At 45.2% G+C, this 25,643-nt stretch overlaps 2 protein-coding genes and 2 non-coding genes across 6 annotated transcripts in view; 3 read left to right on the forward strand and 1 right to left on the reverse strand.

Moving 5' to 3' along the window:
- The window catches only part of SLC25A30 (solute carrier family 25 member 30), a 70,770-nt gene extending 68,371 nt beyond the window's left edge, over window positions 1-2,399 (reverse strand). Inside the window, exon 1 of one of the 2 annotated variants that reach the window (XM_074329305.1) lies at window positions 2,278-2,399. The gene's annotated coding sequence lies outside the window, so the exon portion shown is untranslated. Of the gene's footprint in view, window positions 1-1,490; window positions 1,599-2,277 lie in introns of those variants that run through there. The other variant, XM_074329304.1, reaches the window with a different exon arrangement.
- On the forward strand, window positions 1,852-5,930 carry TPT1 (tumor protein, translationally-controlled 1). Of its 2 annotated transcripts, XR_002139608.2 has the most exons (7): window positions 1,852-2,052; window positions 2,306-2,379; window positions 2,933-3,123; window positions 3,537-3,642; window positions 4,428-4,544; window positions 5,399-5,567; window positions 5,654-5,930. XR_002139608.2 is itself a non-coding variant. In XM_019756974.2 (6 exons), exons 1-6 carry the CDS (start codon window positions 2,025-2,027, stop codon window positions 5,399-5,401), a joined length of 519 nt encoding a protein of 172 aa, XP_019612533.1. In that variant the 5' UTR covers window positions 1,919-2,024; the 3' UTR covers window positions 5,402-5,602. The 2 variants fall into 2 exon arrangements, 1 of the variants encoding a protein (XP_019612533.1); XM_019756974.2 differs by lacking the exon at window positions 5,654-5,930 and having other exon boundaries at window positions 1,919-2,052; window positions 5,399-5,602.
- LOC141571419 (small nucleolar RNA SNORA31) lies at window positions 5,200-5,330 on the forward strand. The gene has a single exon (XR_012496162.1). It is a non-coding gene; the product is annotated as a small nucleolar RNA SNORA31 (small nucleolar RNA).
- A 469-nt stretch (window positions 5,931-6,399) lies between the features above and the next one.
- LOC141571420 (small nucleolar RNA SNORA31) lies at window positions 6,400-6,531 on the forward strand. The gene has a single exon (XR_012496163.1). It is a non-coding gene; the product is annotated as a small nucleolar RNA SNORA31 (small nucleolar RNA).
- Window positions 6,532-25,643: the final 19,112 nt, after the last annotated feature.

The raw sequence follows: 25,643 nt of genomic DNA on the forward strand, positions 1-25,643 counted from the left end.
ATTTGCATTACTGCTGTTCTAAGTAGGTATTTTTAAGGCACTGCACAGATTTTCTAGGTCATAGGATGGAGCTTACAAAATATCCTGAATTCAAGTAAGAGTCTTGTAAGATTTTATGTTTTAGGATGTCTTAGTCACTGATTGCCGTGAGCTTTTAAACACGAACCTGAGATAGAAATCACATAAGGACTAAGGTGAATTCTTTAAGTGATCCACTATTAGTGTTGTGATTGAAGAGAAGAATGTCTTTAGACATGTAGCAACTAAATCCCCCAAATACTTACACATAACATAGATAATGGAATAGTTTCAGGAATACCTTGAAAAGTAATAAACTTTGGGAAGAATTATGCAAATTGAACCAATATGTATTGATAACCTAGTGAGGATGTTAGGCATTTTTCCGTTACCTTAATTCCTAAACTCTTTTAACTCATAAAAATTCCACTTAATCTTAGGCTGAAAGAGGCTGACTGGACTAGCAACAGATAAAGTCAAGATTTCAACCTTGAGTGCTTTGACTGTAACTTCAGTACTCTTCTGTTCCTGTGGCTATTTTTATAAAACTTGAAAAAATGCTTTTAATTGAACATAAAACTGCAGAGAAGTACAAAAAATATTTGGAATGGAACAAACTCTCAGGTTTCATATTGCTATGCATCACTGCCTTAAACCAAAGGTGTAACTAAACACTGTGTTGCCCCGAAAATAAGACCTAGCGGGACAATCAGCTCTAACACGTCTTTTGGAGCAAAAATTAATGAGACCCGGTCTTATTTTACTATTAAGACTGGGTCTTATGTAAGACAGGGTCTTATATTAGTTTTTCCTCCAAAAGATGCATTAGAGGTGATCGTCTGTCTAGGTCTTATTTTCCGGGAAACATGGTAGGGAAATTTGGCTTTTTTTAGTATCCAGTAATTGGGGCTAAAGTCCAAATAAAACTTGGGCAGGTGGGAATCTCCATATATTTAAGTACAACCCTCCAGCACGTGGGGTATCATTTCAACTTCATCCTAATGTGACAACACAGCCCCCTCCCTTTTTCCCCCCAAACAAAGGACATAATTCAAGACCCAGTGCAACACAGAAAGAGTTTTCAGCTGTCCTGGGAATCCGCAATCTTTCAAATACGGGACCAACCCGAGAGCCGGGAAAGCTGTGCCAGCTGCCGTGATACCTTCCTTCCTCCCCAGGCCCCTCCTACCGACCTCGCGCCCCCCACGGATTCCCAGGGGGCTACCGGGACGACCTGGAACCCCCACCCTGACTCAGCCGGCCACACAAAAGCGTCCGCCACCGCCAGCTGCGGCGGGCCCTCGGCCAGACGCTGAAAACTTCTCCGAGGCCCGGGGAGATCGCAGAGGCTGGTCAACAGCCCCGGCCCCGGCCCGCCTGCCCTCGGACAGCCCCGCGGTCTCCCAGGGCCCCGAGGGCCCGAACCCCGTAAGTGCGACGCCCCCCACAACAGGGCATTCCAAGGAAGTAACCTGGCAACGCGACATTTTTGCTCCCAGAGAGGGGCGGGAGCGGGCGTTGAGCGCGGCGCGGGGCGGAAGCTTGAAGTGAGTTCATCTAAGGCCCACCCAGTCCCAGCGCCTCCCGGGGCGCCCCAGGCGCGGCTTCCCCGCCTCCGCCTCCGCCAGGACCCGCAGCGCCGGCCGCCCCACTCCCACGCGCCCCTCCCTCCTCGCCCACGCTTTCCCCCGCGCGCCCCGCACGCGGCACGCAGCACTGCGTCGCCGGGCCAAGTCCCCGGATGCTCACCGCCCCCACACCCGGCCCGCGCTGTGGCCCCGCCCCCCACGCGGCTCTGCGTGCCACGTCACCGCTTCCGGCGCTTCCGGAGGCGCAGCGGACGATGACGTAGGGGGACTTGCCCTCTATATGAGGTTGGGGAGCGGCTGAGTCGGCCTTTTCCGCCCGCTCCCCCCTCCCCCCGAGCGCCGCTCCGGCTGCCTCGCGCTCGCTCCGAGCTCCTGCTAAGCCAGCGCCGCCGCCGTCGTCTCCTGCCTGCCGCCATCATGATCATCTACCGGGACCTCATCAGCCGTGAGTGGAGACTGCTCTTCCCCTCCTGCGGCTCGCAGGGGACGGGGTGGGGGCGGGGAAGACGGACGCCGCCGCTGTCGTGGGCCTAGGGGGCGCGGGCTGGCTTTCCGGGAGTGAGGAGGGGCCGGTGCCCGGGCACGCGCTAGGGTCTCGAGCGCTTGGGGACTGGCGGGGGCCGCGTGCGGCCGGCCGGCGCGGGAAATGGCGCCGGGCCCCCGGGCGCACCGTGACGGGCGGCTCTGTCTCCGAGCAGATGATGAGATGTTCTCCGACATCTACAAGATCCGGGAGATCGCGGACGGGCTGTGCCTGGAGGTGGAGGGGAAGGTGAGTCGCGCCGCGGCGTGGGGGAGACAGGGCTGGGCGGGCTCGGGTTTCCGCCGCTCCCCCCGCGACGTTGTGCAATCCTCTCCGCTGCCTCCTGGCGGAGGACACGCTCTTTCCGGGCTCGGGTTTTTCTAGAAAAGTGGAGGCGGAGCTGAGCCTGGAAATAGGTCCGCCGCCTAGGCGCCTGCCCTCCTCCTGTGCAGCCCGCGACAGGTTGTCTGAGGTTTGGGAAGCCCCCCCCCCCCCAACCCTTCGACATTTGCCCTTCCTGCTTGCTCAGCCACCCGAGAACCCACAGAAAACTTCCACTTGGTTGTAAAGGACCCCATTTCGTTCCCGTCAGCAAAAAGTTCTTGTTGAGTTAAGGTGTTTAAGGAACATCGAGGGGCACATACGCTTTTTTCCCTGAAATGTTTCCTTGGTTTTCAACAACCAAGTAAGACGTATGTTTGTTGGGACGATGATGGATGCGTGAACTGCTGGTACAGATTTTTGGGGATGGGTTTATGTTAAGGTCAAGAACGTCATTTGCAACTAAACTTTTTTAATGCAGATGGTCAGTAGGACAGAGGGTAACATTGATGACTCGCTCATTGGTGGAAATGCCTCCGCTGAAGGCCCCGATGGCGAAGGTACCGAAAGCACGGTAGTCACTGGTGTGGACATTGTCATGAACCATCATTTGCAGGAAACCAGCTTCACAAAAGAAGCATATAAGAAGTACATCAAGGATTACATGAAATCGTAAGTGATGCTGGCACACTCAGCTGATTGATGTCTGGAATTCTATAGGATTTAGGGATTTGCAAACTTTGAGGTTTTTGAGCAGCAGCCATACTTGTGGGAGGCCTTATCTTTTTTTATTGATGAGCTCACAGGGCTGCTTGCTTTTTTTTTCTATAAATAAACTAATGTGAGCATACTGGAGCAAGCAGTCAGGTTTTAGGTTTTTAGAAGAGTACTTTGAAAATAAGTTAATATGAAATTCAAAATGATGAAGTCTTGACACATCTGTCCTGTGAACTAGTGATTTCGTGATTTGCTCAGTGACAGCTGCTTGCCTTTTTCAGTAAGATTTTTGTTCTTTTAGTATTGACTTAATGAAAAAACATTTTGCTCAGAACTTCATGAATTAACCTTTTAAAATATTGTTTTAGAATCAAAGGGAAACTTGAAGAACAGAGACCAGAAAGAGTAAAACCTTTTATGACAGGGGCTGCAGAACAAATCAAGCATATTCTTGCTAACTTCAAAAACTACCAGGTAAATAAATACCTTAAATAGTTGGACGAAAGGATTGTACAATTTGAACTGCGAAGGCATAAAATGAGTTACTTGATGAGTCTTTGTAATTAAATTGTGGTGGTTTTCCTGGTGTCTGAGCAGTTTGAGTACTTCATAGATTCACCTCCAGGGCTACAGGCCATAGAAGGTAGCCTTCTCTGCACCCAAGTGTTTGCTTGTCCAGTCTTGTGATTCCAGAATCTCTCCCTACCTTAATGACGTTTATTCTTCTCATGAATTGCTTGTTTACCTCCTAAATGGTGTGTTTCATTGCCACTGGAGCGCTTTCTGATAGATTCGAGTTTGTCCTATTGGGCAACTTCAGTGACTTTCCTTACCTCTAAGACTTAAAGGGAAAAGAAACATCACAATCTGGCTCTCATTTTTCTGGCTTTCACACGTCCTCTGGCCATGAGATACTTCCTTTCCCCCATATGATGTGCTCTCATTGGCAGGCAGCCTTTATGGTGCTGTGATTGACTGTAAACAGGCTTGTTGGGTTTGGAATTGTATATGTGGGGCTGAGGGGAAGTTTCTAGAAAGCCTTAAGTGTTTATGTGTTTCTCTGTATTTTGGTCATTATTAGTGCTTTGGACAGATGGGCAGATGTTTTATCAGTGAGCATTTTTTCTCCTAGGCATCAGCTTTTGCTGAAATTCTCTTGATTGAATCATGGTGGTCTGGATCCTTTTGACTTCTGTTTGTTTTGATATGGCACATCTGCATATAATGGTCTAATTCTGAGTATTTGTTTGCTTCCTAAGTTCTTTATTGGTGAAAACATGAATCCAGATGGCATGGTTGCTCTGCTGGACTACCGTGAGGATGGTGTGACCCCATATATGATTTTCTTTAAGGATGGTTTAGAAATGGAAAAATGTGTAAGTATAAGGAAGTGGGTGGAAATAATCAGTAATGTGCAAAAGGAGACATTGTAGGTGTGATGCTCCTGCATGCCACCGGGCTCGGTAGAACGGGCTCAGCAATCCTTTTAGAATGGGGGGGCCAGGTCTGGTTTCTCTGTGGGGTCTATCTAAAGAGGGTGTTTCACATGTAAAAGGGTTCAATGAGATAGAAAGGCTTAGACTATTCATTACCCACTGAAAACTTAACTGTGTCAAAACCTTTTTCACTTGGGTTTACTGATAATTGGCAATTGATCATTGAAAGCTTTGATGTTACTAACTTGTAGTAAATACTGTTTGGAACTGGCTGTTAAACTGATGCAAATCGCTTTAGTAAAATTAAGTGAATGTCTGCTATGTAAGGAACTGCTGGAAGCGGTGCAGAAGTGAAGGCATTCATTATCCTAGCTTTCAGAGGCTTTCATGTAGCTGAGGAACGAGATAAATGTAAGGCTACACTAAACAGGATGAGCAGCAGCGGTGCACAGGAAGGGCAGTGCCAACGGCTGCCAAGGGAATTACCAGAGAGTACCTGAGGTTTTTGTAGGTAGAACAAAGTGTAAGTGAGTGGGACTTGGCTTAAAATGAGACTTCTAGAAATTCTGCTCCCTCTAATTTGGTAAGAATGGTTCTGCATCCACTGATAGACCTTGAACAATTGGATGTTGTTCTTTTGGTTTGCACTAGGATGCAAAAGAAAAAAAATCCCTGCGCTTTCTGCCTGTCTTTGTGGCGGCTCAGATTGAAGAGGGGAATACATGTGCAGCCTAGAGACTTTCGTGCTTTCTCATTGGAAAAAGGTGTTAATACAGCTTTCCTTGTTTTGACAGTAACACACTTGGCCGTTGGGATCCATCACCTGTCATCATCATAACCGGCAGCCGCTTTTCATCCACACACCAGGACTAGGACAGACAGGACTGATGTCATCTTGAGCTCGTTTATCTTGACCTTGATTTATTTGGAGCAGAGGCAGTGTTTTTAAGAAAAACATGTCATGTAGGTTGTCTAAAAATAAAATGCATTTAAACTCATTTGAGAGAATGCCTCTTAGTTTAATACATATTTAAATCCATCCTGTGTAGTGTTCCTGGAGAAGCTAGAGCCTGGTAGACCACTACTATAAAGCGTAAGACTGTCTGCAGATAACTTCTACAGTGAAAACTACTTCTGGGACTGGAATATAAAATACAAGGATCAAAAGTCTTAATTCGGAGTTGAAGTGAAGGGAAAGACAGACCATGCTCACAGCCAACATTTCAAGTGGATTCCTTAGACATTTCATCACCTACAAACGGAAGTAGTTAACTCTGGAAGAGATTACCAAAAGAATAAAAAGAGACTAATACAATTGGAAGCAAAGTATTGTCTGAGCTTCTTTATCAGAGATCGTTAGGAGCAAGTTCTAGAGAAATCTAGACATCTCCTGGAATTGTGTGATAAGCTTTTGTCAAACTCCCTGGAACAGGGTTGGCAAACTGGCTCATCTGCCACCTTGTTTGTATGACTTGAAGGTGGTGTTTACATTTTTTAATGGTGAAAATCAAAAGAGCTTATGGGATATGAAACAGGAAATCCAGTTTGTGTCCCTCTGTATTGGGACACTGCCATATTCACTTATTTATGGGTTGGCTGGCTCTGGCACTGTAAGAGCTGAGATGAGTGACAGACCTTTAGGCCTATAAATCCTAAAACGTGGCCCTTCCCAGGAAAGCGGGATGATTTTAAAGATGCGATTGTAGATGCAATGTGGGGTGGCTGATGGGCAGAGGGAAAAGCAACTATTGGTCTGTATTGTATTTGAAAAGGTTGTGGGTGTGGGAAGATGAAAATGCATCTTTGACAGCCCTGGAGCAGTTACTGTCTGCTTGCAGAGGTCCCAGTACAGATGCAAGAAAAAAGAGTCCTCGCGCTTTCTGTCTGTCTCATTGTGGCAGCCAAGATTGAATGGGGGAATACAGTGAAAAAGCATGGGCGTCTCCAAACTACCTTGTGAATAGTTGAATAACCTGTTTTACTCCAAAGAATCTAAAAGAGTTTACAAGAGAATTTTGGAAAGTATTTCCCTCCACCCGTGTCTTCTGGTAAAAACTGAAGGCAAGCTAGTGGCTCTTTGACCTGGTCCTGTGACGTGAACCCAGAGTGCACAGTGGCTGTTGTGTGACTTCCAAGTCCACAGTGTGCTTCAGCATTTGAGACATGCTAAGCGGGGTGCTGGTGCCCCCTGGTGACTGGAAGCAAAGCCAAGTATGGAAACTCCAGTCAAGCTGCTTTAATAACAGCATTTTGATTTTTGACGAAAATGTAGAGAAAGTGGCAGGCGCTAATGAAGGAGGCCACCCTCCTGCCCTCTGAAACGTCTAGTGAGGAGATGACTTTGAAGCAATGGTCAAAGCTGAAAAGAACCTGATGTAGTAAGATAGCCATGGGCAAGGGGAGAACAGGAGTAACTAGGAAATGCAGAGTTCAAGTAGTTGCCTCAGAATGCTGCTTGTGTCTAGTCCCTCCCAGTCAGGTTAAGATGTAAGGTGTGTTTTCTGAAGGCTTATCAATAAGTTCTGGGTCACTGATGCTGTGTGATGCAGACATGTTGCTAGTGGCCTTTGGGGCCTCGGCAGTTTCGTGTACGGAACAGTTCGGTGGGAAGGATTTTTACAGTGTATGGAAAGCCTTTGTAATAGACTCGGAAGGCTGTGGATATCTGGGGCAGAGCTTTCCAGGGAAATGCAGAGTCAAGTGGAGTGCTTGCCATGTCTTGACATGGTGGCCAGAATGCTGGCCCCAGGGTGACAGGAGAAAGAAAACAAGGTGATGGAGAAGAGCCACAGGAGGGCTTGGAGCAGAAGGGTGACGTGACCTGAAGGTCATGTGGCTACGGGGTAGTGGGGTAAAAGCGAATAACAAGGGTGTGTCAGACCTTTTAAGTCAGGTGGCAGTGGCTTGGTCTAGGGTGGAAGTGCTTGGGATTTAAGGGTGAAGCCATGTATCCTGAGCTCTGGAAGAAAGTGAACATTGACATGGGGATGGGAAGTGGAGAATTTGGTTTGGACACATTAAACCTGGGGTTCCCATTCTTGATTCAATTGAATTGGGTAGGCAGGCAGGTGTTTGACTTGAGAGTGGAGAGGTCTCAGTTGGGACATGTCACTGCATGCATGACACGAAGCCGAAACACAGGTCACCTAGAGAGTGAGGATAGACTCAGCCTTCCAACAGATTTGTCAGCAAAGGTGATTAACAAGGAATGGCCCCCGAGGTCTGAAAAACAAGGGAGCGGCCTAGAAATCAAGTGCACAAAGTGAGGAAAGGACACAGCAGGGTTGCCTGTTGTGAGATGGGCACTAAGGATGGTAAACTTGAGACGAGTGAGGAGTAGGGAAGAAAGCCTGGCTAAAATAGGCTTGGGAGAACGGCAAGTGCACAGCCAGCATATTGCCTGTGAAATGTCACAATACAAGTACGTACATGCGTATCTGCTTAAGCAACAGGTGTGTGAATGACAACTTGAATCAGACTTTTTCCTAAGGTCTATTTAAATGACTAGTAAATTACCTGTGGGGTTAACCCAGAACTACAAGCTAACAATGACAGTTAAGGTAAAATTGCAAGAACAGCAAAAACCTCAACCAACCTGGAAAAACTCCAGTAACAGCATAAGTTTGGAGTCTGTATGTGCATGGAGCTGAATGGCTGGCAGAAGATGCAGTAAAATGGAACTTAAATCAGTAGAGACCACGTCTTAGTGACCCATCATTTACACTTGGTAGGTCCCACACAACCCTTAATTCTAGTCAAAGTAGGGCCAAAGTAGGTCTGGTGGGCCATAAACATTCCTGAAAAAACCTCCATCATGGTGACAATTGGCACGTTTCCAGAGACTGCTCGAAAGAACTGAACCCAACCTGGTGTTTTTGGCTAGATTTATGGCCTTCTGAGACCATGGACCACACTTGAAAATCACTGGGTTGAAAGATGTTTGATTTCTGCATAAGATGCCAGCCACTTATTTGCATATTGAGTTCTTTGGATAACATTCCATTATTCCAAAGGAAGAGTCTCTAAAGTGTTTAACATATGCAACTAAACAAGGTGCCGTACACCCCACTGAGTTAACGTTAGCTGCTGTGACAGCCATCTCAGTAAGATTCTCTAGGCTTGCAGTTTACAGGTAAATCAGTGCTGGCCGTTTATATTTGCCCCATTGAAGAGTCCCCATGCTGGGCCATGGGAGCCTTGAGTGGATGTCCATTCAATTCAGGGAGAAAAATGCCAACTGTGAGCCTGCCGGAAGATTCTTTACAAAGTAATTAATGTTTCTTTCAATTCTTTTCCTCCCCATATACTTGAGGTCCCCGTGTTTATGCATCGTGCTCTTTCCTGAGCTCAAGGTTGAGGCTGGCGACAGGGAATGCCGTAGGAAGGATTTTGCATGAGTCAATTTACAGATGGAAGAATTCCAGTATCGGGTAATTAGGGTCCTCTCACTGGGAGAGGACAGACAATCATTAGTGGAGAGCGTTTTTCTGGTGCTGTGGACTACGAGCCCTTCAGTACTGAGTTTCTAACATTTAGTTGGACACTAGGAGTCCAGTCATGTACTTCATGGTTTTCCTCATGTGTAAAGACAGCTTGCACACGGCCTCATCTGGAGCACGGTTTATAATCTAAGCAGCTGGTAGGAACAGGGTAGATACTTAGCTTTCCCAAGTGTCCCAAGTGAACTAATGCTCTTTGCATTTATGACCTTTTTCTTCTACACCCCAAAGTTAAGTCCAACATGTGATTTCATGGTGGGGGGGGCGTGGCATCTTCAGAATTACCTGGTACGACTTTTTAAAACACTGATAGAATCCTTTGCACTCCATATTCCAGACAGGTTTCTATGTGTTAAGGCTGAGATTTCACCCTATTTGCAGGCTAACGAAGTTAACCTACCACAGGTTCATACACATTTCTGACAAGACACAATCTCTGGGTCAGAGATGGTTTATTACAGCAATCATTCAGCTTCCTACCAGCTAAAACTAAGTTTTCTTGTGGCTGCTGCTGCAAACTAGGTCCACCCCTAGACACCCACAGGAACTGACCCTGTGATACCTTTTCTCACCACACACCAGATGCTTCAGCGTCTCAGTTGTGCTGCACGTTTTCGTTCTTAATGCCTTTTCCTTTTCTCAAGTTCTGTTTTGGATCTGCTAAAACAAATGAAAGATGCTACCATTTTACATCAATTTGGCAAACTTAAAAGTCATGTGGAATGAGTGACATTTTAAAAATCAGGGTTCTAAGTAAAGATCCACCACTTAACTAGATTTGAGAACTGTAGCGTCTTAGCTTCCCTACCGCTTATCTAGGAAACACAGTGCTACCTCGGTTTTCAAACGTAATCTGTTCAGTAAGACTGAATTCTGAAACATTCAAAAACAGGTACGGTTTCCCCAAAGAAAGTAATGCAAAATGGATTAATCCGTTCCAGACCTTTAAAATCAACCCCTAAAACTGCAAATTTAGCATGAATTTTACTATCTAATGATACCATAGATCCATAAAATTTACGGCGTTCTTAAACTGAAATGTTCGTTAACAGACGTTTGAAAACCGAGGTACCACTGTACTAACACTTCCCTTGGCTGATAAAGTAAATGGAGGCTATCATAGGAGTCCCTTGACAGAAATTCTTAAAATACTGGTCTCTACAGTGAATCAGGTGCTGTATACAGGATACCTGTTTGTATTCTCAGACTTTTTTAACTTTTTAAATTTATTTTAAGTGTTTTTCCAGGACCCATCGGCTCCGAGTCAAGTAGTTGTTTCAATCTAGTGGTGGAGGGTGCAGCTCACAGTGGCCCATGCGGGGATCAAACTGGCAACCCTGGTGTTATGAACATGACACTAACACAACTAACCGGCTGCCCTCTCTCAGACTTTTGTGTAGCTCTGAGAAAATGTTTCATGAATCTATTTAGCCCATGAGTACTACCTTCTCCTTGGTTGCTATCCTCAAACCCTGTTTTCACTCCAAATCTTGGCATCACACACTTAGTGTTTGAAAGATGGCTGGCAATGTGGGTCTACAGTAAACTGAATAGGAGCCATGAGTCCAGAGCCTGAAGGGCATAACCCTCTTCCAAAATGAGATGATCAAACAGGATGACCCCCAGTTTAATCTCTAGGTCTTTTCCATCTTCTGTGCACTGATACTTACTGAGCCTTTTGAGCGTTGGCTCTTGATTAAATCTCATTTGAGCCATTCCAAGATTCTTGTCCAGGGCTAACAAATGGTTAAAATCGGCAATGCTAACACCTTCCTATATCATGTGCTCCTTTTCTCTGTACTCTAGACACTTTTTGTTTCCAAACCGGGACACTGAAAACGCAAAACTGACCCACTCTTGAAAGCTGGTTTCTGTTCTCGGCCCAGTTGTGAAAGAAAGAATGAACAGTGGAGGAAAGGCCCATACATCTGTTGTGCCTGGGCCTGGCTGAAGAGGCCGGACCACAGCACAACGGCACTTTCCACAAGCATCCAGTCAGAGCAGGATGGACAATACGCATCCAATAAATCATGGAGAGTGACCACCTGCGTAGCTGATAATGCTAAAGACATCTGAGGCAGATACCGTTCTCTCCTTTCTGAGTATCTGAGAGCTAAGATCCAGACTTAGTGCTGTAGAAGTAGAGACGATGACACAAAAAAGGAAGAATCCTTCCTGCCCAGGGCTATCAGACACGGGCATGACTTTTAACAAGGTTTTAGGAATGAATAATGTAGCAAAGATGGGTGTAATTCCAGAATGTTTTTCATGTATCCTTTCTTCGAGGCAACTGGCTACATAAGCATGAGCTGACAGGTGGGTCTTCTAGCCTCGTGACTTGATGGCTTAGAGGCTTCACGATATGGCTGCTGTATGATACTGTTTTCCTTCTCTTCATGCTGGGGCCTTGTTCTATCTTCTCACTTCACTCTGTCCTGGCAGTTTTGGATCCTGCCTCCCTCCCATTGAGATTCTGGTTCTAACTGAAGCCAAAAACTAGGCCAACCTCACTTATATCTAGCACAGGCAGATTTTTCATTTGAGTTCTCAGAAGACTCCAAACCTCAATATGACTAGGTTGAAAGCGTTTCGAAGTTGGGATGTGTGGTAAACTGGGGCACAGGTGGCTTTGTGCTCTTCCCACCAGGAAGTGAAATCGATTGCCCTCCACTCCACCACCATCCCTGTGATTTGCTTTGACCGTGAGAATGTGCCATAAGTGTCAGTGTGATAGTTCCTAATTTAGGCTTCAAGAGACTTTGAGCACTTCTTTCCATCTGCAAGCACTGCCTCCACCAGGACAATAATTCTGGGCTAGCTGCTGCTGGAAGATGAGAGACCAAGTGGAGAAGAAATGCGTCGTCGTAGCTGAGGTGCTCCTAGAGCAGCCGATGACAGGCCAGTTGCCAGCGGATGCATGAGAAAGCCTGGCCAAAATGAAACACCAGAACTGCCCAGCTCAGTTCAGCTAAATTGCTGATACACAAAAATCTTAAGCTAAACAATGGTTGTGTTAAGGCACTAAGTTTTGGGGTCGTTGATTACGCAGCCTCATTTTGGTAACAGTTAACTGTTTCAGGAGGAGACAAAGGAATGGTTCTGATACTTAGCACTACAGTTGACCCTGGAACAATGGGCTTGGATTGTGCAAGTCCACTTATACGTGGATTTTTTTTTCAATAAATACATACAGTACTGTAAATATATTTTCCTTACGATTTCCTTAACATTTTCCTTTTCTCTAGCTTTACTGTAAGAATAAAGTATGTAACATACAACATACAAAATATGTGTTAATGGACTGTTAACGTATTGGTAAGGCTTCTGGTCAACAGCGGGCCATTAATAGTTAAGTTTTGAGGGCGTCAAAAGTTACATGCAGATCATCAGCTGCCTGGGGGATCAGTGCCCCAATCAAGTTCAAGGCTCAACTGCACAGTGACTCCCGCACAGCGCACCAGCCAAGCCTTCTCCCTTGAACTCCAGACTCATATATCCAACCACCTACCCAACATCTCCACGCCCAAAGCAAGCTCTTGATAATACCCCAAATTGACCTTCCTATAGCCCCAGCCGTCTCTATCTCAATAAATGAATAAAACCTCATCTTTCCAGATGCTCTGGCTGAAACCTTGGCCTCCTCTTTGGTTTCTCTTTCCTTCACATTTTTTGTCCAGTTTATTAGCAAATCTTGTGGCCTCTACCTTCAAAATCTCCCCAGAGCCTGCCCTCTTCACTACCTCCATGGTTACCGCCCTAATGCAAGCCTCTACCTCTCGACTCGATCATTACAGTAGCCTGTCAATTGGTTTCCTGCTTCCAAACTTACCAGGCTATCGTTTATTCTCAACACACTCGTCAGAGTGATCCTTCTAGAACTAAGTCAGATCATGGCTCTTTGCTCAGAATCCTGCAGTGGTTTCTCATCTCTCCCAGAGTAAATATCCAAAGTCTTTACAATGTCCCAGAAACCCATAATCGGGACCCTCACTATCTTCATGACGTCATCTGTTCTCCTTGCTTACTACACTCGTCCATACTTCCCACACCAAATACCCGCAATGCAATTTGGGACATATACTAAAAAATTGTTCCTCATTTATCTGAAATTCAAATTTAACTGTGTATCCTGTGTTTCACCTGGCAAGCTTAACAAGACACACGTCCCCATCATAGGTTTCGCACTGGTGGTTTCCTCTGCCCAGATGCTTTTCCCAGATAACCACGTGGCTCACACTCTGACCAGCTTTAAGTCTCTGCTCAAGGTCATCTTGTCAGAATCAGAGAAGCCTTCCCCGACCACCACGTTTCAACCTACAGCTCCACCCTGACGTGGCCAATGCCCTTCTTAGCTTTATTTTTCTCCTGGTGCTGATCGCCATCTAACATACAGGGTATATTACGTGCCTATTTGTTTACCATCTGTCTCCACCTCAACCCCATGGAACCGCCAAAGGGGCTTGGCGTGGCCTTGCTCAGTTTTAGTTTGTTCCCTGCTGTGTCCTGAGTGTTCAGAACAGTGCCTGGCTCTTAGCCCGTAGGTGCTCACTGCAAGTTTGTCACAGGATAAAGAATGATGGGAGATACTACACATAGTGTACCGAGTGTGGCCTGCATATGCTTCTTTTTAAAAAAATAAAAACATTTCATATCATAGCTTAAATTGTTTAACTTAATGATTATACCCCCTCCCCCCCAAAAAAAAACACCCCAATATCGGTCCCTTGCCCTACCCTGCTCCATCCAGGCTATTTCTACCTGTGGAGTCATCACTTGCTGCTTAGGTATTGTTTCTTCTTTTGTAAATATTTCTAAATAACTTGCTTCAACAATGATTTCTTGATTCTTCACGGTTTAGATGGTCTTTCTCCGTGGAAGGTGAACACTTCGCCTTCTTGCTCCCATGACCCCCATCTCTTCTCTCCCTGTTACTTCTTCCGCACCCACCCATTCAGTGATCTCACAGTTTAGTTAAATTCATAATCATGACCTGACTATGTATTTTTCCTAATTGAGCCATGTAGTACAATTTTTTAAATTTTTAATTAATTCTTAATTATTTCTGGAGTTCATAAGTCTTATCTTCCCTACTTCTTAGTTTTCACCACTAATTAGTACTCAACACTAATCCACCCCCAAGCTCTCTGCAAGAAATGTAAATTTCCACAAAAATTGATTCAAACTGGATCAAAAAACTAAATATAAGACATGAAACAATAAAATACATAGAAGAGGGCCGGCCCGGTGGCTCAGGCCGTTGGAGCTCTGTGCTCCTAACGCTGAAGGCTGTCAGTTCGATTCCCACATGGGCCAGTGGGCTCTCAACCACAAGGTTGCCGGTTCAACTCCTCGACTCCGGCAAGGGATGGTGGGCTGTGCCCCCTGCAACTAACAACGGCAACTGGACCTGGAGCTGAGCTGCGCCCTCCACAACTAAGATTGAAAGGACAACAACTTGACTTGGAAAAAGTCCTGGAAGTACACACTGTTCCCCAATAAAAGTCCTGTTCCCCTTCCCCAATAAAATCTAAAAAAAAAAAAAAATACATAGAAGAAAATACAGGTACTAAACTTAAGGACCTTGGGCTTAGGATTTTGTGACTTTGACCTCAAAGGCAAAGGAAGTAAAAGCAAAAATAAATGAATAGGACTATATCAAACTAAACAGTTTCTGTACAGCAAAAGAAACCACTAACAAAAGAAAAAAGCAACCAATTGAATGGGAGAAGACATTTGCAGACAATACCTCTGATAAGGGGTTAATATCCAAAATATATGAAGAACTCATAGAACTCAACAACAACAAAAAGAAATAATCCAATTAAAAAGTGGTCAGAGGACCTGAATAGATACTTCTCCCAAGAAGACATACAAATGGCCAAGAGATATATAAAAAGATGCTCAACGTCACTAGCTATTAGGGAAATAGAAATCAAAACCACAATGAGCTACTACCTCACACATGTTAGCATGGCTGTTATCAACAAGACAAGTAATTACAAGTGTTGGAGAGGATGTGGAGAAAAAGGAACCCTCGTACACTGTCGGTGGGAATGTAAATTTGTACAGCCACTATGGAAAATAGTGTGGAGGTTACTAAAAAAAATAAGAACAGAATTACCATATGATCCAGCAATCCCTCTCCTGGGTATATACCAAAAAATCTGAAAACATTTATCTGTAAAGATATATGTATCCCGATGTTCACTGCAGCATTATTCATGGTGGCCAAGACATGGAAACAACGAAAGTGTCCTTCGATAGATGATTGGATAACGAAGATGTGGTATATATACACAATGGACTACTACTCGGCCATAAGAAAATATGAAATATTGCCATTCGTGACAACATGGATGGATCTTGAGATTATGATGCTAACTGAAATAAGTCAGAGGGAAAAGTCAAGAACCATGATTTCTCTCATGTGGGATATAAAACTGAAAGCAACGAATGAACAAGACAAGCAAACAAAAACTCGTAGACACAGACAACAAGTTAGTGGTTACTAAGGGGGGGATGAGGTGCAAGGAGGTAGAAGAGAGTAAAGGGGATCAAATATATGGTGATGGAAGGAGGTCTGACTCTGGGTGGTGAACACAACGCAATATACGGATGATGTGTTATAGAAGTGTACACTTAAAACCTATATAATTTTATTAACCAATGTTACCCCAATACATTTAATAAAATTTAAAAAAAAACAAAAAAACTTGAAGTGCTCCAGGAACCTACTGGACCCACTTGGTATTTTCTTGGAGAACTCCCTTGTGGAGCCGTTTGCCCGCCTGCGCCCGTCTGCACTGGTGCCCACACTTGCTGCCCGGTGGTCATGTGGAGACATCTCTGCCCTTCAGCCTGCGAGTCCCTTCACTGCCTTTCTAATCCCATGTTTCCTCTTTCCTTCTTGGTGAAGCAGCTCTCTGATAGCTGATCAAGAGGTTGCCACGTTTTTTTCAAAACCTTGCTTGCATAAAATATTTTTATTCTTCTCTCATACTTCATTGATAATTTGACTAAACATGGACTTCTAGATTAGGAATAATTTTGACATTGTCCAAAAAACCATTGTCCTCTGTGATAGCTCCCAGTGTTGCTATTGAGAAGTCTGCTGTTCTAATTGTCAACCCTTTGCATATGATTTGCTTTTTTCTTTTCTGGAAGTTTTTAGGATCTTTTTTGTTCCTGACGTTCTGAAATTTCATAATGTTGTTCCTTGGTATGTTTCTTTTAAAATTTCCTATGAGACACTTGGTCAGTCATTTCAAGTTGGAAACATGTTTTTCATTTCTTGGAAATTTTCTTGGAAAAAATGATTTTGGATATTTTCCTTCCATCTTCTCAGTTCTTATTTTCTGGACTTCCTATTCGTCAGATGTGGGGTCTCCTGAGATGCTTCTTGAGGGTGACTTTCAGCATGATCCGGGCAGCACACAGCTGTCAGTGCCCGTAAGGAGGCCAGTTTATGCACAGGGCGTCCGGAGGCGGAGGCGTGACTGCAGCACTCGTGGTCACCTCCGTGCTGCTTCCATTTCACGACTTGAATGTGAAGACACTGCCTTGTCGGCGTGTGGCTGTGTGTCCAGGGTGTGTGGGGAACACGGGGGCCAGTTGTGGAAAAGGGCACATAGAAGCTTCTGGGGTCAGGGAAAACTCAGAGCATCTTCCTCATATTCGCACCATGTTTTATAGACTGAAATGCATTTTACAGGTTTATTTCATTTAACATGGGTTACAAATCTCAAAAGAGGCTCTTTGGCTCTTGGAGTAGTGAGTAGTGAGCCCGGACCTAGGCAGATTGCGAGACCTGAGTCATGATATTACCAGTGTACCAGTCCTCAAGGAGATAGCCTGCCTCCCTACATTCAAAGCACCAGTTTTTTAATCAACTGCCTTTTTGCCTTGAGACACGTCTGCATTCCTACTTGGTTGTTCTGGCGTCGCAGGAGGCTGGGTTTGCAGCACAGGAGCGCCCGGCCCAGAGGAAGTGCGTGATACCACGTAACAACGCATGAGGCCCAACTCCTGTGACAAGAGACGAGCGCTGGATCCTAAACTAAACTACAGCCAGAGGGTGGGAGGGAGGGACGAGGGTGGGTCAGCAGTTAACTGCTGCGGGTCAGAAACCACCAGAAGAGGGCTTGCATTCCTGAATGTAAGCTGAAACTTGGACTTAACTTCCAGGTGGCCACTTCTGCCATTATCTAGAGAGAGCAGCCAACCAACCACCAGACACCACCACATCCTGCTCACACGTGAACATCCCAAACTGTTGCCCACAGCCAATCCAAAAGTGGCAAACGTTTCTTCCTCACCGGCTATGCACCTATCCCAGAACCGCCCTTGCTTCACCTTCTCCCGCCCCCTTTATCTACAGCCAATGTCGATTCTTTCAAACAACTTACATCTTTCTTCAGATGTATCTGTCTTCTCCATCCCGCCCTGCTGCTGGGGGTTCAGGCTGTGCGTCCTGGGACCTGGTCCTTTTTCTGGCTACCACATGGCTCAGAAAAGCTTTCAGCCGTGAAGGTTTTTAATACCTGTCACCTACCCCACATGGGAGTCATTACACAGTGACATTTCCTTGCAGTGTCTTGTAACATTAAGACTTTCCTTTTCTTTCTTATAACATTTCTTGAAAACATTTCCCTATATATAGATAACTTCTTTGAACATCTGAAAGTAGCTATCACCTTCCAGTTTACAGCAGGAGGTTAGCATAAGAAGAAACCTTCCATTCTTCCCCCTCCACCCCGCCAAGATTCTGTTCTTTATTCATTTAATAGCAGTTTAGACCTCAATGTGAATATAGTACAAGGTTTTGGGGGCGCCACGGGAGTCTGGCGTCAACAGAGCTGTCATCACGTTGCCACTTTAAATCGTGCTTTCCCTGGCTGCATATGCTCCTTTCATATCTCCACTCCTTGAGCAAACCACAAATTCCTTAATAGCCAACTTTTAATTAGCTCCCTCTCTCTCTTTCCGCCTAAACTATCAGAGAAAAGTCTTACCCTGCCTTGTTCTGGCCGTAGTCCAGTCCTGCCCAAACTATCTGTGGTAGAGGGCTGATTTTCCGTACATTTCCAATCTGTTGAGGACTGCTAACTTTTGTAAAATACAATAAACATGATTACGAGAAAAGTGAATTAGAAAATCGAAAGGAAAACATGCCTGCGTGTCTCCTCTACTCTCAATCCCCTGCCTCACTTCTGGTCACCCAGTGTGTGTGTGATCACTCACTCTGAAACCGGTTGTGTGTCCTACAGTTCAACTCAGTTCTGACACTCTACCTGGAAACCGCTTCACCTCCCACAGGTTGAGGGCTCAGTCCGACGAGACTGCCCCCACCCCTTCAGAGGCCAGTCGCAAGTCCGATCACCTGTGCTTCTGACTTGCCTGGCTGTAAACTGGAGGTTCCCACCACCCCTCCTTGGGTTTCATTAATTTGCTAGAGCAGCTCACAGGCCTCAGGAAAACACTTTACTTACTAGATCACCAGATTATTATAAAGGATATGATTCAGTAACAGCCAGATGGAAAAGGTGTACAAAGCAAGGAAAGAGCTTCTATGCCCTCTCTGGTGGGCCACCCTCCCAGCCTGTACATGTGTTCACCAATTTTTTCAAACCCCCATCCTTTTGGGGTTTTTTGAGGCTTCTTTACATAGGCACGATTAATTGCATCATTGGCCAGTGGTGATTGAATTCAATTTCCAACCCCTCTCCCCTCCCCAGAGGTCTGGGGGCTGGGGCTTAAAGTTCCAATCCTCTAGTTCTGTGTCCCGCCCCGCCCAGCAAACAGCCCTTACCACAAGGCGCTCTGCAAAAGTCTCCTCGTTAACGTAAAGGCAGGTGTGCTTGAAAGGGACTTGTTATGCATTAGAAAAATATACATTTCCCCTTTATCCCTTGGAACTATTTCAGGAGCCATCAAAAAAGATGGCCCTATTGCTCTTAACGCTGAGGAAATTACAAAGCTTCACTCTGTGCTGAGTGAAGACCAAAATACGTGTTTGTTATCAACCACAATATTGCAGGAAAAATACAAAAACTACAAAATACAGTTCTAGGCTTGTGTTTATTCTTCTATTTTCAGGTTATTCGATTTTATCTTTATATACCACAAATATGAAGTTATTCTGTCAAATGCTTTAAAAAGTTTCTAAACTCTGTTTCTGCCCCCGACTGTGGACCACACGCTCAGTCACTATGCTCCAGGCAGCACTGGGCTGAACTTCACCTACCGTAGTTGTGAATTCTCAACTTTGCAAGCCAACTATTTCACTCCCTTTTCAAAAACTTTCAAAACTCTTTGGCCTCACTTTCAAAATCTGAAAAATGTGTCCCTAATGTACTTTCATCAAATTTTATTGAGGAATAATTTATATACAACCAACTGCACCCATTTAAAGTGTATAAGAAAAACTAGGTCCTCTAAAACCTGAATTTATCTTCATATCGCGGTGATGACCACCTGTCACTCCCCCAGTCCACACTGGACTCTCCCAGGCCACGGTCCTCTCCCCTGGACTACCCACGGGCTGTCTAACTGCTTGGCTGTCTGTCCTCAGCAGGCAGGTGAGCTTTAAAACCTAAGTCCCTCCTCCCTCCATCACCGGCTCCAACCCTGTATCGTACTGAGACCAGAAGCCCTAGGCCTCACTGTCCTGTGAGGCCCATGTGGTCTGTGACTTCAGCTCCAGCACCGTCCCTCTTACTCACGCGACCCAGTCGTCCCTCAGGCGTCCCCCACACTCCGGGCTTTCTGCTCGCTCTTCCCCAGGTGTTTCATGGGCCTTATACTCTCACTTCTTAAGGTCTCAGCTCCCTATCAGAGAGGCTTTTCCTCACCAACCATCACTCTCCATCACCACCCATCTAACATGGCAATCCCATCACTTTCTATCCCTTATCCTGCTTGATACAGTATTTTGAACAAACTCAAAAAGAATTTAGAGGATTTGGCTAGACATAAATGATAAAGATTTATTCAAGGGTCTTAGGGTTTGCAAACAAGAAACACAGTAGGCAAAACCCCAGAAGTGTTCCAAAAAGAAAAGAAAAAAAAAGTTAAGAGTCCTTATATAGTAGTAAAAAGTGCATCCCTGAGAACAATCAGCCCTGCACTCTTAGGCCTAGGCTTGGTCCAGGACGGTTCTGTCAGGTGTCAGTCTGGGGATGGATGTCACAGGGCCTGGATACGGGAGTCCTTCAGGGGGTGACCAGAGGGTTATCTGGAGGTCTGCTGTGTACCCAGGCATTGACTCTAGGGCTGGAAAGTTTACGTTCCCAGGCTGCTTAAAACAAGGACAGAATTGTTTCCTCGTGGCTCAACTTACGTGACTAGTAATTTACCAGCTTGGCTACAATGACTGCATTTTACTTCCTCACTGTATCCCTCAGGTAGTACTTCCATCTGTTTACTGTCTATCCCCCTCCCTGCACCTCCTGCAATGTAAGTTCCACCAAAGCAGGGACACAGGCTTTGTTTCAGTTTTAATGTCTAGTACACTCTCTGGGGGGCATTTCATAGTGAGTAAATATTTGCTGAATGAAGCCCAAAGCAAGAACTGAAATCAGAAAAGAATATGGGCTTAAAATCTAGCAAGAGTGTTGACATTAGCAAAATTTACATTGCCTAAAAAGAGAAAATGCCAGGAAAGGCCTAAAATCCACATTTCTGCAGAGCAGTTAAGCTCTGCCATCCCCAACTTTCTTAGCAGAGAAAAAGGACTCACCCAGTGCTGCCCACTCCTACGAGGCACACATTTCAAGACGTCTGTCTGGAAAACAGCGATTATTGCGATATTTAAAGGTGTTTATGTGCTTTTTGGTGTAGTGTCAAATCTTTTGGGAAACATGCAATCACACACACACACACACACACACACACACACACACACACACACACCCTATCACCTCATAGAAAATTCAACAATTGCTGTTCAGAAGCAAACCCACAGTGCCAGCCAAGAGGACAAGTTCCTGCCTGAGGGACACAGCTGGGCGCCTCCAGGAGGTGCCACCTGAGACCCACGCTGTGCCAGCTGCAGAGAGGAGGGGGCTGGGACCCAGAGAGAGCGAGCACTCCCTGAGCGCCTCTCCCTGAAAGGGCATTTTGGGGCCCAGGTTGGAGCTGGTTTTTTCAGGAGTCACACATACAGTTTATTAAAGAAGAAATTTGCTATTGAGATGACATTTTCTCCCGTCAAACTTTTCTTTAACTCTTCACATACCCACAAACACAATGTTTGTTTTATTTTGAAAGCAGAATCTAGCGAATACCATAGGCAGAGACATGTAAGAAATATCTTCTTTTCCCTTAGATGCAACGAAATTTGCTCTGATTCTTCTTTCTTCAAACATGAAACATTCTTTCCAATAATTCTTCTGGCAATATTTACTGATTAAGGATTGCGTTTTGTCACTATGCTGTGTTTTTTTTGTTTGTTTGTTCTTTTAATCGTTTCACCCATTTTACCATAGGAGGAAGGGCAAGTCTTTTCCCACTGTACTCTTACGTGTATATAACTATTTGTTTCTTGTTAGTGATATTTAGTGAGTGTTATGAGATGTTGAAAGAACTGGATTGGATGTTGTATGGCTTTAAACATAACTTTGAAAAGCACAGATGTTTGTCTTTATGTTCTGGGTGTTTAATTTTTAGATGTCTTGCTAGTGGTGGCTTCATGTTCTCATTAATTATCATAGCACAACATATATTTAGGACTGTGTCGGTTTTGATAGTGGACATAAATCTATATATATTCTTGATAGGATTCTTTTTTTTTTTACGATTTTTTTTTTCTTTTTATTGGGAAAGGGAACAGTACTTTATTGGGGGAGCAGTGTGTACTTCCAGGACTTTTTTCCAAGTCAAGTTGTTGTCCTTTCAGTCTTAGTTGTGGAGGGCGCAGCTCAGCTCCAGGTCCAGTAGCACAGCCCACCATCCCTTGCGGGAGTTGAGGAGTCAAACTGGCAACCTTGTGGCTGATAGGATGCACTCCAACCAACTGAGCTATTAGGCAGCTCAGTGGCAGCTCAGCTCAAGGTGCCCTGTTCAATCTTAGTTGCAGGGCACCATCCCTTGCAGGACTCCAGGAGTTGAACCGGCAACCTTGTTGAGAGCCCACTGGCCCATGTGGGAATTGAATAGGTAGCCTTCAGGAGTTAGGAGCATGGAGCTCTAACCGCCTGAGCCACCGGGCCGGCCCCCCTGTGCCACTGCTTTTAAGGAGAGGTAAGTGCTGTTCAGGAGACACCTCCATCTTTCTAGACTCTTCTATACTGCCTTTTCCTAGCAGAATGTACGCGAACTTGTCCAAATTAAAAAAAAAAAAAAAAGCAACTCATCTCTTACCCATGTATCTCCTCCTCCTCCAGCCTATTTTCTGGAACTATGACTGGAAGTGTGTTCGTCCCCTGATTACAGAGTGCGGCCCACCGCGGCTGCAGCAACTGTATAGGCCAACAGGCTGCTGGCTTCAGCCTGGGAGAACGAAAACGAAACCCTAACGGGTGATTTGCTTTGCAGCTGTCTGTGACCTCTCCCCACTCCCCAAGCGGCGGTCCACGAGTGGGAGATGTCTGGAAGCGTCAATATGTCCACACTGGGAGCAGTTCAGGGAGAGAAAAAGAAGAAAGGTCAGGAGGAAACAACTATAAAGAGCATCTTTTTGGTACAGCCAAGTTTCCTTCAAAACCGGGGGGACTAAGCAGACATTTTTACAGCTTGATGGAGAAGAGCCCAGACTTGGTGTGTTGCTTAGCAACAGAAAGTGTTAGTAAGAACCATAAAGGTGAAAACTTACAATAAAAGACAGGTGGTACAAAGCTCATTATTGAATGCTTGATGGCTAACTGGGGGGAGAGGTAGGTAGTCTTGCTTCCAAGTATCTCTTTGCAGAAAGATACAAAATATTCCTCTGCCAAAGAACGGAAGTGGAGCTGTTGGTATATTAAGTCCAGGCTGATTCTGCCTCTACTTTATGGTGTGGGCGTTCTAAGACGGCCAAGGTAATTATCAGCATGGGTTGATTATAAGTTGATTCTTTCTGAAGGTATTAAGTACTCACTGTGCAAAGCACAGAACTTTCTTCATAGAAGCTCTTCACACACACCTGCAGCTCCCTTTTGTGTCTTGCTGTTTGGCCCTTGATTCCTGCCCTTCCCAACCCCAGAGAAGGGTGAAGGCGGGAAAGGTGATGACACTGGAGGGAACAAACTGTCCTCCACCCTCAGACTCTTTTGGCGGGTCCGATAGTCAAGTACACATGAGGCAGATTAGCAAGAGCAAATAACCGGATTTAATACACACGTTTGCACGGGAGCCCCACACACGTCAGAGTCAGAGGCCCCCACATACACCAAAGGTTCAGAGACAGACAGGGAAGATGGGTGTGTAAGACAGCCTGAGCCAGGGTTGAGGCACGGTGCCCTGGGGGCTCACAGGGCCATTGCAGGATGGGAAGAGCAGGTGCTTAGTAAATAGAAGTTTGCCCTGCCCTATAGGCAGGTCAAAAGACGTTACCTCCAATAATCTCTTATTATGGACAAGGCCCCTAATTCAAGTTCTTCTAGGCAGTTAAGTGGGGGCAGAAGTTTCTCTGGAGCCTGGGGCTAAAGTTGCCTTTGGCTCCTAACAATCTGCAAACCACAGAGGCACATCTTGGGGTGACCTGTTCTGAACTCCCACAACATGGCAGGGGTGAAGCGTGGGGCGGGTGACCAAACTGATAGTTAATACCTGACATCTTACCCTAGTGGATTCTGAAACCAGCAAACATGAAAATGACTAAGAGGAGTTGAGTCAATCGATGGTATGCTAGCTCTCAAGCAAAATTTAACAGATTTAACAACCACTTCTCCAGGACTTTGCTGGAGAGTTAGACTGGGCGATGAGACTTGTGATTTCATTAAAATGTGTACAACCAATAACCATATCCGATTAGTTGCACCACTAAGGTATAGATAAATGTGGGAAGGAATGAAAAAATATCTGCAACTGTTTACAAAAAAGTATGTGGGTAAAGTTTTCCTTTTTGGAAATCATACTCCTAGCTCCAGCATCTACAGCATATTTATAGAAAAAAAAAAAACTTCGTTAAATTAACTCATCTATGGCCAAGGTACTTAAAATGGCCCTGGTAAGGTTTGGTTGGTGTAGTTCACTGGATGGTCACCAGAGGGCGCTCAAGTTTACAAAATGCCAAGGTAAGTTACAGTTCAAAAGACACTGGGATTCAACTAATGGTGGTTTCAACACTTGGAAGTCTCCTTGCTGGAAGGGCCTGGACAGGCAGGGCTGATAACCTCAGGACCACTGGCATGAACTGGAAGATGGCTGGGCTAATGCTCAAGTTGGAGTACAAAGTCCTGACCTTATTTTCAGTTGTGGTTTGCTGCTGCTTAGTAAGAAGGTCTTTCTCCCCTCACTCTCACCTTGTCCAACTCCAAGGGTTCTTGGAGTTTTGGAGAACAATGACAGTCCCTGGAAAGGTGTAATTACAGCCTAATGAATATACAGGTATGAATGGGGGGATGTGTACACCCAGGGAGAAAAACAGTGAGTGAAATCAGCCCTACCTAACCAAAGGAACTGTCATTTGTTCCAAAAATTACAAGTTCTGAAAAACGACTGGGATTCCCTTTTCTTTTCAAATATTAATACATATCTGACTCTCTTTTACCTTGTTTACTGTGACTCACTGTATTAATGATCTATTACTGTGTTATAGATAACCCCGTAATTTAGTGTTGTAAAGGAACAATAAGCATTTATCTTGCAGTTTCTGTGGGTCAAGAATTCAGGCCCCACTGTTAGGTGGTTTTAGCTTGGGAGCTTCTGTCATGAGGTTGCTGTCAAAACGTCAGCTGAGCCTGCAATCAACGGAATGTCTGACTGGGCTGGAGGATCCACTTCCAAAGCACTCGCTCACATGGCTATGGGTAGAAGCCTCAATTCCTCGCCCCGTGGACCTGGTCATAGGGCTGTTTGGGTGTCCCCCCAATATGGCAGCTGGTTTTCTCCAGAGTGAGTGGTCCAACAGAAAGCAAGGTAGAAGCCACAATGCCTTTTATGAGCCAGCTTCGGAAGTCACACAATCATTTCCTTAATATCCTGATGGTTACATAGGGCAGCCCTATTCAGTGTGGAAGGGGACTCAGTACCCAAGGGTGTGAACACCAGGAGGTGGGGATTACAGGAGACCCCCTGGAGGCTGATTACCCCACACCATGTTTTCAAAATGCAAATTTAAACTTTCTTTGAAATGTACATTTTACAATTTCTGAGGAGGTGCGTGTGTGTGTGTGTGTGTGTGTGTGTGTGTGTGTAAATATCTCACAACTGCAAACTGATGTGAAAAGTGTCTGCTTTCTCGCTGGAAATGTTCTCATTTCTTTCTGCATGCAGACTTTCTAGAAAATGACAAGTTATATGAAACAATAAAATTCAGCAAGAGTCATCCAGGGAGCTCGCTAGTGGATCACTCGGCTTCCTAATTAACCATCCGAAGACTTTTCTTGTACGACCTGACACT

This window comes from Rhinolophus sinicus, linkage group LG04, assembly GCF_036562045.2.
Source record: "Rhinolophus sinicus isolate RSC01 linkage group LG04, ASM3656204v1, whole genome shotgun sequence".
NCBI lineage: Eukaryota > Metazoa > Chordata > Mammalia > Chiroptera > Rhinolophidae > Rhinolophus > Rhinolophus sinicus.

Coding starts and splice junctions, on each gene's coding strand:
- TPT1 (XM_019756974.2), top strand. CDS start 2,025: ATGATCATCTACCGGGACCTCATCAGCC. Junction 2,053..2,305: donor CTACCGGGACCTCATCAGCC/GTGAGTGGAGAC, acceptor GTCTCCGAGCAG/ATGATGAGATGTTCTCCGAC. Junction 2,380..2,932: donor GCCTGGAGGTGGAGGGGAAG/GTGAGTCGCGCC, acceptor TTTTTAATGCAG/ATGGTCAGTAGGACAGAGGG.